Here is a 16811-nt window from a genome sequence, read left to right as displayed (position 1 = left end):
TTAAAATTGCCTGGAAAGTATCCTTTTATACGTGATGGCAGGTAGGTCACATGAACTGGAGTTCATTTAACCAAGGCTTTGTATGTCTTCGCTAGCTTAATATTGATGTTGTTGGCTAATAATTAATTCAAGATGATCAGGTTTTTGAAATTCATCCGAGGATTCGAAAATTCACTTTGAAACCTAATTTAATTAAGTCTATCCTAATATAAAGCTACAGCATAGGGAAATCCAATGCTTGAATATCGCCGGTTCAAGAATTTAAAAATCTAGTGCTTGAATGTCGTAGGTTCTAGATTTTTAAAACATAGTGCTTGAGTGTCGTAGGTTCAAGATTCTAGTTCTTGAATGTCGTTGAATAATTATAATAACTGGGAACAACATAACATGCTAAATCCCTATCATATATAGCAGGTTAAATCCCTAGCATATATTGCAGGTTAAATCTCTAGCACATATAACAGGTTAAATCTCTAGCACATGTTATCGTAATAAGAAAATAAACATGTCCTGAGCCAAAGCTTTTAACCTATAAATTAACTTAACCACTATCTGTAAACCAGGGATAACACACGTCTACCAATACAGGATACCATTATCAGCTGTAAGGCGTCGCTATTCTTGTATTCCCATGTGTTCACCAATCATTCACGTGATGTGTGGTCAGGTCATTGACCCCCTCAGTGCTGGCTGTGATATCGACTAAATCCCTACCGTGATTATTGGAACCTAACCCTTCCAAGCGGGTAATGTTTTATTATTGATAAAATCGGATGGACGTTTTATTGGGCGATAAAAATAACGGCTGACTTCCGGTTTTCAAAGTTCGTTTAATTTACTAAAGTTATACCTGGACGCAAAATATCGCGTGCAAACAAGACTGGGCGACCTAACTCCCCTTGTAAGAAGGTTTTATATTCGCTTCTCACGATCAGCACATACCTGTGAATGAGGGAGGTAATTATGTAGGATTGTGTTTGTATTTCATTGCTCTAATTATAACTAATACCAGCCGGATATGTGTTGTCGTCACGTGATGTATATCAAGCTGATGCAGCAAAAGTGTTTGGGTTGAGTTGCGCTTAAGCTCAGTTCTAATTTAGCTCAGCTCCAAAAAATACTTTACTAGCTCTAACTCAGCTCCTGATTCCCTCCAGCTCCAATCATTGCATGCCTTTGTCATACATGAAATTCCCTCTGTATACATCATTATTAATAACACTAAGAGCAGTACATTGATAAATGGGCCGGCAATAAAAGGACCCCTGTTATGCCTTACGCCAAAGTACTCCATGAAATACGTCAAAAAATAAAATGTAATAAAATAAAAACTATACAATTTTTAAATTATCTGAGTATGAGGGTTCAGTGTGGTCGGGCCGTTAAAGCTCGTGGTTTTCTACAACGTCCCGAGTTCGAACCCCAGCAACTCATTACACGTATTTCTGGGCCCTATCAAATACGTTTTGCGTTGTAATCATTCTGGAATTTAGCAATGATTAAACAACATGAGTAATGATTACAGCAACAGCTTTCAAAAGTGTGTGTATAGCAAGCTCATTTACCCCCCCCCCCCCCCCCCACTCTCATACTGCTCTAAACAGACGCGTCGTATCAAGCAGATCTGTCACGTCCCATGTATAGCGTTGAATGAAGCTAAATTTAGCATGAGCTTTTAATCAAGAAGCCATATTGTTCCCGTCTGTTCTGATTGAACGCTATAAAAACTGAAGAGAATTTCTTGAGGGAATCAAAGTGACTTGTTTTTAACAATTGACGTCCAGCTTATTGGTGTAATCAACACATCCCTCGTCTCATTTTAATTAGGTCCATTGCTGATTAGTTAGAAGTGAAGCAGTTGAGCAGTTCAAAAATTTTTAAAAATGAGAGAAAAAATTTCAAAGGAAAAAAACTATATACATTAAAAATGTGTTTTTTTAATGCACATTTTTAAATTGCTATTATTTGTTGTGAGGAATCTGTAAAGGATTGAACGTAAGATTTAGAGGATTGAACGTATGTTTTGGGGGATTGAATGTATGTTTTAGAATTTAGAGGATTGAATGTAAGTTTTAGAGGATTGAACGCATGTTTTAGAGGATTGAACGTAAGCTTTAGTGGATTGGCCGTAAGCCTTAGAGGATTGAATATATGTTGTTGTTTTTCCTTGACCAGACCAAGTAATTACTGAACATTTTCAAATAGATTTCCAAGTTCAGAATTTGATCTTACTTCTAAAGGGAAAGCAACACGCTATTTCGATGTACGGCTTTAATAGAATTATTTCCCTTACCCTTGAACGTATTAGAGGTTCGTGCTTTTGGATTGTGGTAGATTTTTTCTTCTGGGGGGGGGGGGGGGTGTCCTTTACATTGGAGGGTTGGGATGACTGTTGTTTTCTTATAAGGATAAGAATGCATGTTTGGGATGAAATTGAGTGCACATCTTGCAAGAGAAAGATAATGAAAGCTATCATTGAAAGACACAGTTTTTTATGAGTACAGAATTCAGCGAAAGAAACAGAATTGTTAAAGTACAATAACTGATCGAAAGAAACAGATTTGTTAAAAGTGCAGTATTTATGTGATACAAACAAAACCAAAACAAAAACACTGAAACAATCTGTTTACAACAATTTTATTTTTATGAATGTAAATTCTGCCTTATACAAGCAATAGAAATTAGACATTGAAATCACAGCAGCAATAGTAAACAAACCCATAGCACTCTACTTCCTAATTAAGTTTTATTTTGCCATTATTTTGTAGTGTTAATTAGTCTACCCCTCTCCCCACCCTATCTTATGTTTAAATTGATTCACAAAACAAAACAAAAATAGGTGATAAAGTGTGCCATTGAATTGATCTTTTTCTCTCAGTTTAAAAACATTGACGTCCTTCTATTCGTGCACTTTAGCGCACGTTCATTACATTCCCCCACCCGTACCCCACTCTACCCCCCAACCCCCCCTCTCCCTCACCACACCCACTCAAGATCCTTGTTGAACATGGACAATCTGCGCACCAGACTTAGAGACAGGAGGCCTAAACAACATGTCTGACACCCGACGATAACTTACCTAGGCCATGTCACGTGATGTTGTTACGGTCAAGATGTCCCCAGGCGGTCATGTGACCATTGACACAGCGCAATGACAACGTCATGTCACGTGATGTTGTCACGTCGAGATGTTCTCAGATGGTCATGTGACCATTGACACATAGCGCAATGACAACACCATGTCACGTGATCTTGTCACGTCGAGATGTTCTCAGACGGTCATGTGACCATTGACATAGCGCAATGACAACACCATGTCACGTGATGTTGTCACGTCGAGATGTTCTCAGACGATCATTTGACCATTGACACACAGCGCAATGACAACACCATGTCCTCGGCAGTATAAACTGCAGCAACATCTCTGGAATCAGCGGTTCTCGGCACTACACACCAGAGGTCAGTTGGCCCTACACACCAGAGGTCAGTTGGTCCTACACACTAGAGGACATGTGAGCTTACCCACTAGGGGTCAATTGGGCCTACACACTCTACAAAATTACATAAAGACCAACTTGGGGAAATGGAAAATAATTTACGCTAAGAAAGAAATAGAGTATAACATGAAAAAAAACCATTTAACCCATATACGAATAGTATGAATTCCTATAACCTATGTGATTTAAGCATAAAAATATCGATAAGTTGGTTAAAAGAACACTATACAATAGACAAGACAAAACTGTGACGACGATGTCAAAGAGATTAGTGACAAAAACTGCTGTAAGTAGTGAAGACCTACAATATGTAGGCCTACACTACAAAATATTTGGCATAAAGGGGGATAAGTCAGCCGTACCACGGGTTGTATTGAAAAATGGTTTATGTGTAATACCTACCGCCATACGACGCCTTATCAATAGATCATGAATCCGGTCAAAAAAATCGAAGATATCAAACACTCCCTTTTGATCAGTTATCGATTTTTTAACTCAATGTAAACAGATCATGAGTGGTTTCTCTATGTCCTCTGATATTAAAATTTCTCTTTCGGCTAAACGTTGGTAATTCTATGTGTACTTCACTGCTGTGTTGTTGGGTATTGGGGTTCACTGTTTACACACTCGAGGTCATGTGACTGGTTAACTAAATCTATTTTTGTGTTTATAACTTGCTGGCTGTAACTAGGTACAGGCAAGTGTTTGGTACAAATTAAATTAAAATTAAATAATTTTTATTTGGTTTAATTAATTTTAATCTTTAACCATTTTGATGACCTTTGTTGAAGTAATGTATTTATTTTCAAACATAAATATTAGAGTTTAGAAAAGAGTTTGTACAGAATGTGTGAGGGAAAATCACCGAGAGGCGCACGGCTTGGTCTGCTCATTTGTAGCACTTTTCTGTTGGTGAGTGTTAAATATAGTGTCTTAATAATTTCTGTGAGTTGGTTGGTGTGTTACGTGTAGTGTCTTAATCTTTGTAGTGGTCAGTGTGTATTGTTTTAATCTGTGTGTTTTTTATGTGGTGTCTAAATCTCTATGCCGGTCAGTGTGTTACGTCTAACATTCGAATCTTTATTTGATTGTGCGCTCTTGAAGTTGCTGATAACTAAGGAACCTATACAATACGAGTATTTTATAAGACTAAGTGTTTTGTCGGGGCTTTTTTTGTGATGATAGTAAAAAACAGATTTCCAAAACCTTTCTTATAACCTGTATTATTTTGTTAAACATTATACGTTTCACATCGCTTTGGTTTTAAAATGTTGGAATTAGTGTTAAATATTATACGTTTTACATAGCTCTGGTTAAAAATGTTGGAATTTTAGTTAAAGTGTATCAGTGTTTATTGTGTTTATACATATTCACCGTTAATTTACCACTATTTTCTTGGTAGCTCACACTTTTCTTAGTTTTATCTTAAAATAACACAGAATCAGATTTTTTTTGTTTAAATCCATGCGGTTACAATATAGTTCTAATTATGTGTTAAATTATGTGAAACTAATACCTGTTGTGTATCCTGCAGGTACTTGCCCTAACGTGTATAGCGGGGGGTGTTGTCCTCATCATCGGTAAAACGGCCTACGGTAACGAGCTACAGTTTCTCAGGGATAACCTCAAGACGTCCTACACGTCCTTGAGCATCAGCACCCCGAATGTAAACGACATTGACATTATCTTCATCACGATCCCCCTGGGCGCCGTCCTCCTGATTTTCGGAGCTCTGATATCCGGCATCAGTATTCTCGGCATCATCGCGGGGGCGGGGCAGTTCTACAGGTTCGTCATCGTTTTCCTTGTCTTCATCGGCTGCCTCTTCTTCGCTCAGATCGTCGTCATCATCTGCGCGTACATCGACCGCACGCCTTTCGACAGCACGGTCAAGCTCCTGCTCAAGAACTCGCTCTCAGGATACACGGGCGACGACGGCAAGGACAGCTTCACCATCGGCTGGAACGCTGTTATGTCCTACAAGAAATGCTGCGGGGTCGACAGCTTCGACGATTTCTCTGTGGCTACGGGCTGGTCCAAGTCCTTGGGGGGCGTAACTCTCAAGACGCCTGCCATGTGCTGTATCACCAAGAGTTCTCCCGCCAATTGTGCTAACACAGCCAACTACCTGACAGCCACCTACTACAACAGGGGGTGCTACCAGCACATGTGGGACTACGTCACCTCCAACACGGGCCTCATCATCTTCACCGTCTTCTTCATCGTCCTCCTAGAGTTTCTCTGCATCTTCTTCGCCGTGTGGATCATCTGCAACCGTAGGAGCAAGGGCTTCACCAAAGTCGGCAGCTATGAGAGGTACAACTAATGTATAGCTGGCAGCCAGCTATGAGAGGTACAACTAATGTATGGCTGGCAGGCAGCTATGAGAGGTACAACTAATGTACAACTATGAGAGGTACAACTAATGTATAGCTGTGAGAGGTACAACTAATGTACAGCTGGCAGGCAGCTATGAGAGGTACAACTAATGTACAGCTTACAACTCCTGGTACACGCGAACATTTTAAAATATCATTTTTGTTACAACTATTCGATATATATATATATATATATATATATATATATATATATATATATATATATATATATATATATATATATATATATATATATATATATATATATATATATATATATATATATATAATTTTTTAATTGGTAAAAGTCTGTCAAAATTGTATACGAACTATCAAATTTATAGAATGAGCCTTTATGAAAAGGTTTTTAAAATGTAAAAATGAAATATCAATTTTTAAATGATCGGCAACTTACTCTGTTGCGTGTGTTATAGCTAATTGTTTTAAAATACAATACTCAAACACTCAAAACATCCTATTGTAATCTCCCTCACTATTTTATCTTTCTAATTTAAGTTTATACAACACTTAAGTAAGTGTTTAATTAATATAATTTATATTCAGTGACAAATGTAAAATATCCTATAGAACCTCATTGATGCTCCGAATGTATTGTCTCTTGAAATAAAATATCTTTCAACAAGAAGATCGTCGTTTATTAAGGCTGGTGTTTTGTTTTTACTTAAAAAACATGGAGATCTAGTGACAAGACTGGAAAACAATGGATAAACGTAAAATTTGTGACTACTCTTAAGCCTTGATAAGTGTAGCAAGCAGACAAAGTGTAAGTGGTACACATCAAGACATCCCGATTTAGGTCTACACTTCTTTATTGATAGGATGACCTTGGTGGGAAGACTAGCAATTCGGAATAAAAATCGCAACACATAAATACTAATAAAAACTCAATAAGTGTAGTACGTGTTAACAATATAACTGAGCCTGCATCAAATTGAATTCTATAAAAAACTAAACGTGCTTACTTTTACCAAAACAAATCTTGAATATCTTTAAAAATTATAAAGATTTTCTTCAGCCGATAATAGGGTAGGGTCATATATTTGAGTTATAGGCCTACGCGGTGCAAATAGTTGATTTTCTTTTGTGATCTTTAAATAGCAATCATTGTTCTTTAACTTCGAGTTTATCTTTGCAGATACTAGTAAGAAAGTAATCAGGTACAGGGAAGATAGAGAATCTGGTATATGCAGGTAGTACATATTCCTGTTTACCCCTATCTTATAAATCCAGCTAGTGCATGTTTCTGTAGACCCCTATCCTATGTATCCAGCTAGTACATATTCCTGTAGACCCCTATCCTGATACCTTCAGCTAGTACATGTTTCTGTAGACCCCGACCCTGGTAAAACCCCGGCTCTTGAACTGGCAGATGATCCAGACAGTGAAGAAGATGTTGAGGAACTGGAGAACGACGATGAAGAAGACGTCGAAGATGATGAGCCCTGTGTTGGAGGTGACGTAGTCCCAGACTAGGTTGTAACAGCCCCTGTCGTAATACGTCATGTTAGGTTGATTATACTGTGATTTCTCGCTGCAGGGGTCGCCCTTGAATGGCTTGACACAACATGCACCTGGTATAACCTGATTAGCTGTAGTCTTACTCCAGCTGGTAAAGTCAGCATAGCTGTCCACCCCGCAGCACTTGAGGTGCAACATGACAGCATTCCACCCCAGGCTGGTACTGTCTGCGCCGGAGTCACCTTTGTACCCGGACAACGACGACTTCATGTAGACCTTGACCGTGCTGTCGAACGGCGTCCGGTCGATATAGGAGCAGATGACCACGACACTCTCCGCGAAGAACAGACAGGACAGCACGACCAGGTACACCAAGGTCAGTTTATAGAAGTGACCGGAAGCTGCGATAATCCCCAAGATGCAGACGACAGCGATTAGGAACCCGACTGTAATGAGTGCCGCGCCAAGAGGAAGTGTGACGAAGGTGACGTCAAGCTGACTCACGTCCAGTTTGGTGTTGAAACTCCTCAGCTCGTCTTGCAGCCACCCCAGCTGACTGCCGTACAGGGCGCGCCCCAGGATGAGAACCACCCCACACCCTACACACGCCAGCGCCACCAGCTGGAAGCAGAGAATGGGAGACAAGTCAATATTTATGTACATGACTTTAACATATATCTGTCTAAAGTCAGGTGCGGTGTTTTATGTGCTGCAAGTCATTTGTGGGTTGTCAAGTTATGCCAGAGAACAAAAGCAAGGACCGTAACCCAGTCTTTACTAACAAGGGAAACAAGCAGTCTTTAAGATTTGAACTAAAACACCACTTCAGCATCATTATCTTTTCCTGTTCTCGCCCAAGGCATATGGGGCAGACGAAGTAGAGTTTATCTGTTTAGGTGACATATGCATATAAAGGGATAGTGTGATCATCACTATGTCCTGCCGCCTTTGTTATCCCTAAAGTGAGTTAGGTACCCATCAGAGTTGGGTAGACTTAGTGACGTTCTTCTTACACGAACCATGATTTTAACTCAAGACTTTCAGGCTAGCAGTATATCGCTCTACCACTAGGCCACTCCGTCCCTTTAAACATGCACTTAATTAAGAAAAATATATCTCAACATTAAGTCAATGTCAGATTTCCAGGACTGTACACACCTCAGTAATGGTATCATCTGTAGACCTACACGCTGTATACGGTGTACCTGTGTGTTAGTGCTATACATTTTATAATATGTCTGTTTTAGTCATCTTAGAATTATTTTAGATTCACCGAAAAGTCATTTATAAGTCATTATTGAATTATCGCAATTGATCTGGAAAACAATTCAAATTTACCTTAAATAAAATCCTAAATAAAATCCTAAATAAAGTCCTGAATATAAAATCCTAAATAAAATCCTAAATAAAATACCCAAAAATTCCTAAATAAAATCCTAAATAAAATTCTAAATAAAATCCTAAATAAAATCCTAAAGTCCTAAATAAAATTCTAAATAAAATTCTAAATAAAATCCTAAATAAAATCATAAATAAAATCCTAAATAAAATTCTAAATAAAATCCTAAATAAAATCATAAATAAAATCCTAAATAAAATCCTAAATAAAATCCTACAAAAAATCCTAATTAAAAATCTTTAATAAAATCCTAAGTCATATCCTAAATCAAATCCTAAATAAATTCCTAAAAAAAATCCTAAATAAATCCTAAATAAAATCCTAAACAAAGAACTATTTTAACAACAATGACAAGAACACCTACATAGGTGCTAAAATAAACTAACCATCAAAAGCAGATTGGTCAACATGAGCCCGAGCCTGGCTCCAACAGTTGCACGACAACACATAATTAATTGGTCTCGCTCTCCAAGCTTCAATCATCAAACACGACCAGAACCCAGGATACCACATTAAGGCCGTCTGTACAATATACGTCTCTACACTCTAAACTTTGATTGGTTCATTTATACCTACATTAACTAAATACCTGTACCAACTCCATAAATCGTAAGCCAGAATTTGTTCACGATCTTTACTTTTGTCAAAGCATTAAATCATTGGGTTCGCGAAGGCAACTCAGAGGCGTATCCACACTAGATATTATAAAATAAGCAGAGCTAGCACTACTTTCATTTAACTATTCCGTTCACATCTTCTATACACAAGTTAAAATGAAATTAGTTGTTTTCTATCTTTGTTTCAAACAAGCGAGAATTGACGTTTAAGAAATTACAAGCTAAATAAATTGCGTTAAGTACTGAACAACTGTGCGTCAGGTAACTTATACTGAACTCAAAAGTCAGCACTTCAACGCTACATAATATTAAACAAACATTTTAAAAATCGTTACAATAATATTTTAAATACACTATACACTGAAAATAAGAATGTAATGCAAACTTTAATAGAAGCATCGTTTGTTAAAATGTGTAAGAGGTCACATGATCGAAAAGTGTTTCTTTCAGGCATCTCTTCTGGAACAAGTCAACATTCGTCCATTGCCATCAGAGATAAATGTATCAGTTTGAACGAAAACTGATCAAAGTAAACAGCTGTTGTTAACAAAATAAAAGCTCACGAATAAAAAGAGAAAAATGAGTTTTACTACAGAAATAATAGGCTATGATGCTCGGCTGGTATTATAGGTTCCTGTTTTACACTGTATTTGACAAATTAATGTTTTGGATACGCCTCTGCTATTGGCCATTACATGAGAACTCATGTTCTATATCTTTAGGCTTCATGTTTAACTTAGGGTGTTATGTTGCTGTAAAACCTGACTAGATAGCGTATGTTTGAGTATCATGTATCAGGTAGATCTAAAGAGTGTCATGTATCTAGTAAATCTTAAGATAGTAAACATAGAGAGTTAAGTGTGTCTGACAACGCAGGTTCCTGGAACCTATGGTGCTGTTTACATAACGGGCTCCCTACAGCGGGTTGTGAGTAATTGACAGCCAAGTAGGTGTCAGTTTCATACCTGGGAACGTTGTCGTTTTTTTGTGTAGGGTGGTGCTTAGACAGAAAACCTAAGATTTTGAATCTCTCAATCAATATTTACTTAGACTACATAGGGAGCTTAGAAGATAAAGAGCGAAAACGTTAGAAGAATGTTTACATCTAAACCATATCACCACAATTAAGTGCACCAATACACCTAAACCATATCACCACAATTAAGTGCACCAATACACCTAAACCATATCACCACAATTAAGTGCACCAATACATCTAAACCATATCACCACAACTAAGTGCACCAATACACCTAAGCCATACCACCACAATTAAGTGCACCAATACACCTAAACCATATCACCACAATTAAGTGCACCAATACACCTAAACCATATCACCACAATTAAGTGCACCAATACACCTAAACCATATCACCACAATTAAGTGCACCAATACACCTAAACCATATCACCACAATTAAGTGCACCAATACACCTAAACCATATCACCACAATTAAGTGCACCAATACATCTAAACTATATCACCACAATTAAGTGCACCAATACACCTAAACCATATCACCACAATTAAGTGCACCAATACACCTAAGCCATAACACCACAATTAAGTGCACCAATACACCTAAACCATATCACCACAGTTAAGTGCACCAATACACCTAAACCATATCACCACAATTAAGTGCACCAATACACCTAAACTATATCACCACAATTAAGTGCACCAATACACCTAAGCCATATCACCACAATTAAGTGCACGAATACACCGAAACCATAACACCACAATTAAGTGCACCAATACACCTAAACCATATCACCACAATTAAGTGCACCAATACACCTAAACCATAACACCACAATTAAGTGCACCAATACACCTAAACCATATCACCACAATTAAGTGCACCAATACACCTAAACCATATCACCACAATTAAGTGCACCAATACACCTAAACCAAATCACCACAATTAAGTGCACCAATACACCTAAACTATATCACCACAATTAAGTGCACCAGTACACCTAACCCATATCACCACAATTAAGTGCGCCAATAATCCTACACCATAATATCAATTAAAAAAATTTAATTATCCAAAAAAATAATAAGACAGCTCTTGTGATTTAGTGATGTTACTGTCGTTTGGATTTTGTTTTCGTGTCGACAACATTTATTAAACTGGGACCATAAATTAAATTACATAAAGTTCTGTTTCATATGCTTGTATTAAATTACAAAGTATGAAGTCATAACTATAAGCTGTGTGATTACATCTACGTAAATAAATGTTTAGTGTAATGAAATAAATGTGTACTTTTAGCAATAGCATTTGTTTATGTATGCGGTGAAATTCAATAAAATAAATTTCCTATGTATTAAACTAATTAATCAACAGTGATCGTCATTGTTTTGATGTTATAAGGTGATTAAGTACATCTACGGAAGCGATAATCAGCAAAAGAAACAAATCAAACACAACTGTGTATGTCTGTACACAGCACAAACCGGACATACGTCATGTTGTTAAAGCTGTTTTATTTATAACTATTAAATGAGAAATATTTTTTGTTATACATTTAATTGCAACATTTGCAGCAGCTGTTGGTTTCTGTTTAAAATATATTTACAATGCGAACAAGCAATTATTTAAATGTGTTGTTCTTATAATGGTGGTCGATCTTAAATAGTGAAGTCAGTTATAGCGATATGGGTTTAAAAATAGCTAATATGTTGGGACAATATGTGCAGTTATAATCTAACACTCCTAAACACATTATGTGCAACACCCCAATGGGTGCAGGGCTACAAAATCAATAACCGTTGCTAATCTTTGAACAGGAAGTAGATCGATAAACCATTAGGTGTTAAGGATTTGATTTTAACTCGTGGCTAATTACCTTTCCTGTGATTAACCGTTATGTTAATCTGTTTATAAATTATAATAAACTGGAGAACCTCCATTTCAATGGGTAGTATTTAACTTTCGATAGAATATCTAGAATGCCATGAAGCAGGATGTTTGTTACTTTTTAACACGTAAGCTTTTGGTGTGTTCGGCGGCCATGATTTTAGATCAACAAACCCCATCTGTGCATCATGAATGACTAACACACCACACACAATGGAATGTCTTAAACGGAAATGTTTAAGTCTTCTCATCACGGTCAGTCCCATGTTTCTCACATTAGTATAGTATTTTACTTAAATATGCTTGCAGGATCTAACTTGCTGATCCACCTATAGTCATAGTAATACAAGGAAGAAAGAAAAGCAGCCGTAAACTATATCTATCCGGCTGGTTGGTCTTTGTTTCGTCATCAAAATGTTAAAATTATTTTGAACTATTTAGGCCGGTTGCTGATTTTGTTGCGTCATTTTTACAAGCTTTGACTTAGTTGGTAACGTTCGTTTGCTTTCTGTGGGTTTGGGGCGAATCTTGAACTCAATTTTGACCTACATCTAATGCATCGATTTAGTTCTAACCTTTTAGATATCTTCTTTTTTTTTGTTGACGTTGCATGAATATAATTTTTTAAAAAATAAATAGCTATTCACATTTAATTTAAACATATCTAAATTTAGTAACAAATGTCATGTGATTACGTTATCAGCCTGTTTGCTGTGAACTGTTTTGTTGAATTCTCACTGCTAGTTGATTGATCGTCTGGGTGTCGGCCATGTCCCATTGAGGTGCAGATAATTGTCTTGTAGAGATCACAAGCTACTGAGCTGGTTTTAACACAAATATTATGAGTTGTAGCCTATGTAGTGTCAACTTCATTTAGAATAAATGACTCAAAAGTGGATAGTAAAACAAATTAAAACAAATTAAAACCTTAATAATAACTGTAAATAAAAAGCTTGTTATTAAACGGTTTTTAAATTATTATTTTTTGTGTAATCCTGTTTCGGTATTCGTCGTTTAGATTATGTTGGAGTGAAAACAGATTGGTCACCTAGATTAAAGAAAGCTCCGAACGTGTGTCGGTGTTGGCGGTGACGTGTTCTGTTTCAGCACCATCGTCCGTCTAGACAATTATGTCATTGCTCTCTTATTTTTCTTACTAGATTGTATGAGTTTTAATGCTAAAAACGGCATAGTTGTTAACTTCAATCCTACAGAGGCATGGCGTGGTCGGATAGTAGAGCTAATGACTGCCAACCCTAAATTCTCGTGTTTGGATACCGGGTTTGAGTCTGTAGGACGTCCCTGTATACACTCAGTTCTGACTTATGTTTGGGAAACTGAGGCGGCTGGGTATAGAACTGGCCACATTATCCCCTTGTACGATGAGGTAATTGAAACAGATTAACTCTGCCCCATCTGCCCCAAAAGTTTAAGGAAACGAGATAATGATAACGATATGTATTGTAAAACTCAATGAATTAAACAGTAGATAAATTTATATTAAGTTTCACCAAAATACTCTCTTCGCTTTCACAAAATGTTTTTTTTTTAATTTATATATTAAAACTAGAATACCCGTCATCCCTTGGATAACTGTGGGTTTCGGGGGTCATCCATCAAAAAACATCACGTCTGTCACTCAGAGGCATAGCGAGCCTTCCCGGCGCCCGGGGACAAACTTTTCGATTTTAACCCCCCCCCCCCCCCCCCCAAGATTTCGATTTTCAACCCCCCCCCCCTCAAACTTTTGATGTGCACCCCCTCCCCCCCCCCCCCACTCAAACTTTCGATTTGAACCCCCCTCAACCTTTCAATTTATTTTTCCAAACCATTTTGGCGCCCCAACATACGTCCCCCCGCCCCCCCCCCTTCACTCCCCCCCGCCTCCCCTCCCCCCCCCGCCTCCCCTTTCCCCCCCCCCGCCTCCCCTTCCCCCCCCCCCCGCCTCCCCTTCCCCCCCCCCGCCTCCCCTTCCCCCCCCCCCCCCCCCCCGCCTCCCCTTCCCCCCGCCTCCCCACCCGCCCCCCCCCCCCCTCCTCGCTACGCTACTGCAGTGTCACTTATCGTCACAAAAACAGAGCCCACATTCAAAAATATGTTTCTTATCTTTTAAAAACACCGAAAACACCGATTTCGGACTATCCCTTCATATACTGACGTCACATGTGACCTACTCAACTCTACTTCACCTGCCCAGTGTCCCGCCAAGTCTCAGACAACATGTTTTTATCGTTTAAAAAACGATTCCAGCCGAGCATGTCTCTGACCACACTATCCTTTCATATGGTTAGGACAAAGAAACAGATGAACTCTACTTCACCTGCCCTGTATCCTGCCAAGTTCAGATAGGCAACTTTATCATTAACATCTAAAAAAAAAAAATTGAAAAAAAAAATCATTTTTTATCATTAACATCTAAAAAAAAAAAAAATTGAAAAAAAATATCATTGACATATTGGTCTAGAACCTGTACCACTCGCATGAGAGCGGACTACGCTACAAACTTAGCTATTTACTCCTGACGTCACAAATGAATTTTTATACTATACTTTGATGCAACTTGATTTCGAGCGTCTAGTCTACTAGAAGTAGTAACTTTCAAATTAAATTTTATCTTAAATTAGCCAAACAAAGATTTATATAAAATAATTAAGGCCTGAAATAGATTCTAGATGTATTAAGGCCTGAAATAGATTCTAGATGTAGAATTTACATTAAGTCTAGATTTAGAATTTACATTGAGTTTAGTGATCTAGATCTAGGCTAGATTCATAAATTTCCTTCGACAGCTGATCTTTAGATCTAGAGAAATTTATTGTAAAACTAAATGAAAAAAGACAGTTGAAAATTGATATAAGTGTTGGAACGTAATAAATACAGCAAACGGACGTATTGTTAAAGTTATGGCCGACAGAAAATTAGATTTAGAACGCGTTAAACTTTGGAATGGGAACACAATTTTCTTCGATAGACGCCGCCATTTTATTGTACTAAAGAGTCAACAAAAAACTCTGACGTCACTATCAAGGGACGTCACTATCCGTACAAAGTTTATTCAAAGTATTAACATTTTTTAAAAAATACGGTTAATTTAACAATGAATAAATCAATAAATTAATTAACGTCTTTAAATAAATTTGTGATTAACAGTCTGTCTGCATTAAAAAATTATTCTCTACCTACATACTATTTTACAGCTCTCCAGATAGAGCCGAACATATCAGGATACTTGATCAGGCAAACAAACAAACAAAAAAATAAATATTCAAACATGTAAACAAACTTGACTTTTAGTAGTATACTAGAATACCCGTCATCCGTTGGATAACTGTGGGTTTCGGGGGTCATCCATAAAAAAACATCACGTCTGTCACTCAGAGGCATAGCGACCCTTCCCGGCGCCCGGGGACAAACTTTTCGATTTTAACCCCCCCCCCCAAGATTTCGATTTTCAACCCCCCCCCCCCCTCAAACTTTTGATGTGCACCCCCCCCCCCCCCCACTCAAACTTTCGATTTGAACCCCCCTCAACCTTTCAATTTATTTTTCCAAACCATTTTGGCGCCCCAACATATGTCCCCCCGCCCCCCCTTCCCCCCTCCACCTCCCCCCGCCCCCCCCCCCTTCCCCCCTCCACCTCCCCCCGCCTCCCCTTCCCCCCCCCCCCCCCCCCGCCTCCCCTCCCGCCCCCCCCCCCCCCTCCTCGCTACGCTACTGCAGTGTCACTTATCGTCACAAAAAACAGACCCCACATTCAAAAATATGTTTCTTATCTTTTAAAAACACCGAAAACACAGATTTCGGACTATCCCTTCATATACTACGTCACATGTGACCTACTCAACTCTACTTCACCTGCCCAGTGTCCCGCCAAGTCTCAGACAACATGTTTTTATCGTTTAAAAAACGATTCCAGCCGAGCATGTCTTTGACCACACTATCTTTTCATATGCTTAGGACAAAGAAACAGATGAACTCTACTTCACCTGCCCTGTATCCTGCCAAGTTCAGATAGGCAACTTTATCATTCACATCTAAAAAAAAAAATTGAAAAAAAATATCATTGACATATTGGTCTAGAACCTGTGCCACCCACATGAGAGCGGGCTACGCTACCAACTTAGCTATTCACTCCTGACGTCACAAATGAATTTTTATACTATACTTTTGAGTCTCCGCGCATAGATCTAGATCTAAGTCTAGTTAAATTTAATCTTAAATTAGCCAAACAAAGATTTATATAAAATAATTAAGGCCTGAAATGGATTCTAGATGTATTAAGGCCTGAAATAGATTCTAGATGTAGAATTTACATTAAGTCTAGTAGTGACCTAGATCTAGGCTAGATCTAGGCTAGCTAGATTCATAACTTTCCTTCGACATCTGATCTTTAGATCTAGAGAAATTTATCGTAAAACTAAATGAAAAAGACAGTTGAAAATTGATATAAGTGTTGGAACGTAATAAATACAGCAAACGGACGTATTGTTTAAGTTATAGCCGGCAGAAAATTAGCTTTGTAACGCGTTAAACTTTTGAATGGGCCACAAAGTCTATGATG

At 38.0% G+C, this 16811-nt stretch overlaps 2 protein-coding genes across 3 annotated transcripts; one reads left to right on the top strand and one right to left on the bottom strand.

Moving 5' to 3' along the window:
- Positions 1 to 4107: 4107 nt before the first annotated feature.
- On the top strand, positions 4108 to 5949 carry LOC131957099 (tetraspanin-9-like). 2 transcript variants are annotated; one of them, XM_059321800.1, is made up of 4 exons: positions 4108 to 4188; positions 4320 to 4409; positions 5032 to 5813; positions 5888 to 5949. In XM_059321800.1, exons 2-4 carry the CDS (start codon positions 4344 to 4346, stop codon positions 5895 to 5897), a joined length of 858 nt encoding a protein of 285 aa, XP_059177783.1. In that variant the 5' UTR covers positions 4108 to 4188; positions 4320 to 4343; the 3' UTR covers positions 5898 to 5949. The 2 variants fall into 2 exon arrangements, with proteins under 2 accessions (XP_059177783.1, XP_059177782.1); XM_059321799.1 differs by lacking the exon at positions 5888 to 5949 and having other exon boundaries at positions 4109 to 4188; positions 5032 to 5873.
- A 1244-nt stretch (positions 5950 to 7193) lies between these two features.
- Positions 7194 to 9227, bottom strand: LOC131957101 (tetraspanin-9-like). The gene is made up of 2 exons (XM_059321803.1): positions 9140 to 9227; positions 7194 to 7975 (listed from the first exon to the last, which is right to left on the bottom strand). The coding sequence occupies exons 1-2, from the start codon at positions 9200 to 9202 to the stop codon at positions 7208 to 7210; spliced, it is 831 nt and encodes a 276-aa protein (XP_059177786.1). The 5' UTR covers positions 9203 to 9227; the 3' UTR covers positions 7194 to 7207.
- Positions 9228 to 16811: the final 7584 nt, after the last annotated feature.

Source organism: Physella acuta, unplaced genomic scaffold (assembly GCF_028476545.2).
Source record: "Physella acuta isolate Inbredline_101_S28 unplaced genomic scaffold, ASM2847654v3 ptg001206l, whole genome shotgun sequence".
Classification (NCBI taxonomy): domain Eukaryota; kingdom Metazoa; phylum Mollusca; class Gastropoda; family Physidae; genus Physella; species Physella acuta.
Note: the sequence above shows the minus strand (reverse complement) of the source record. Positions and strands in the feature narration are given on the sequence as shown.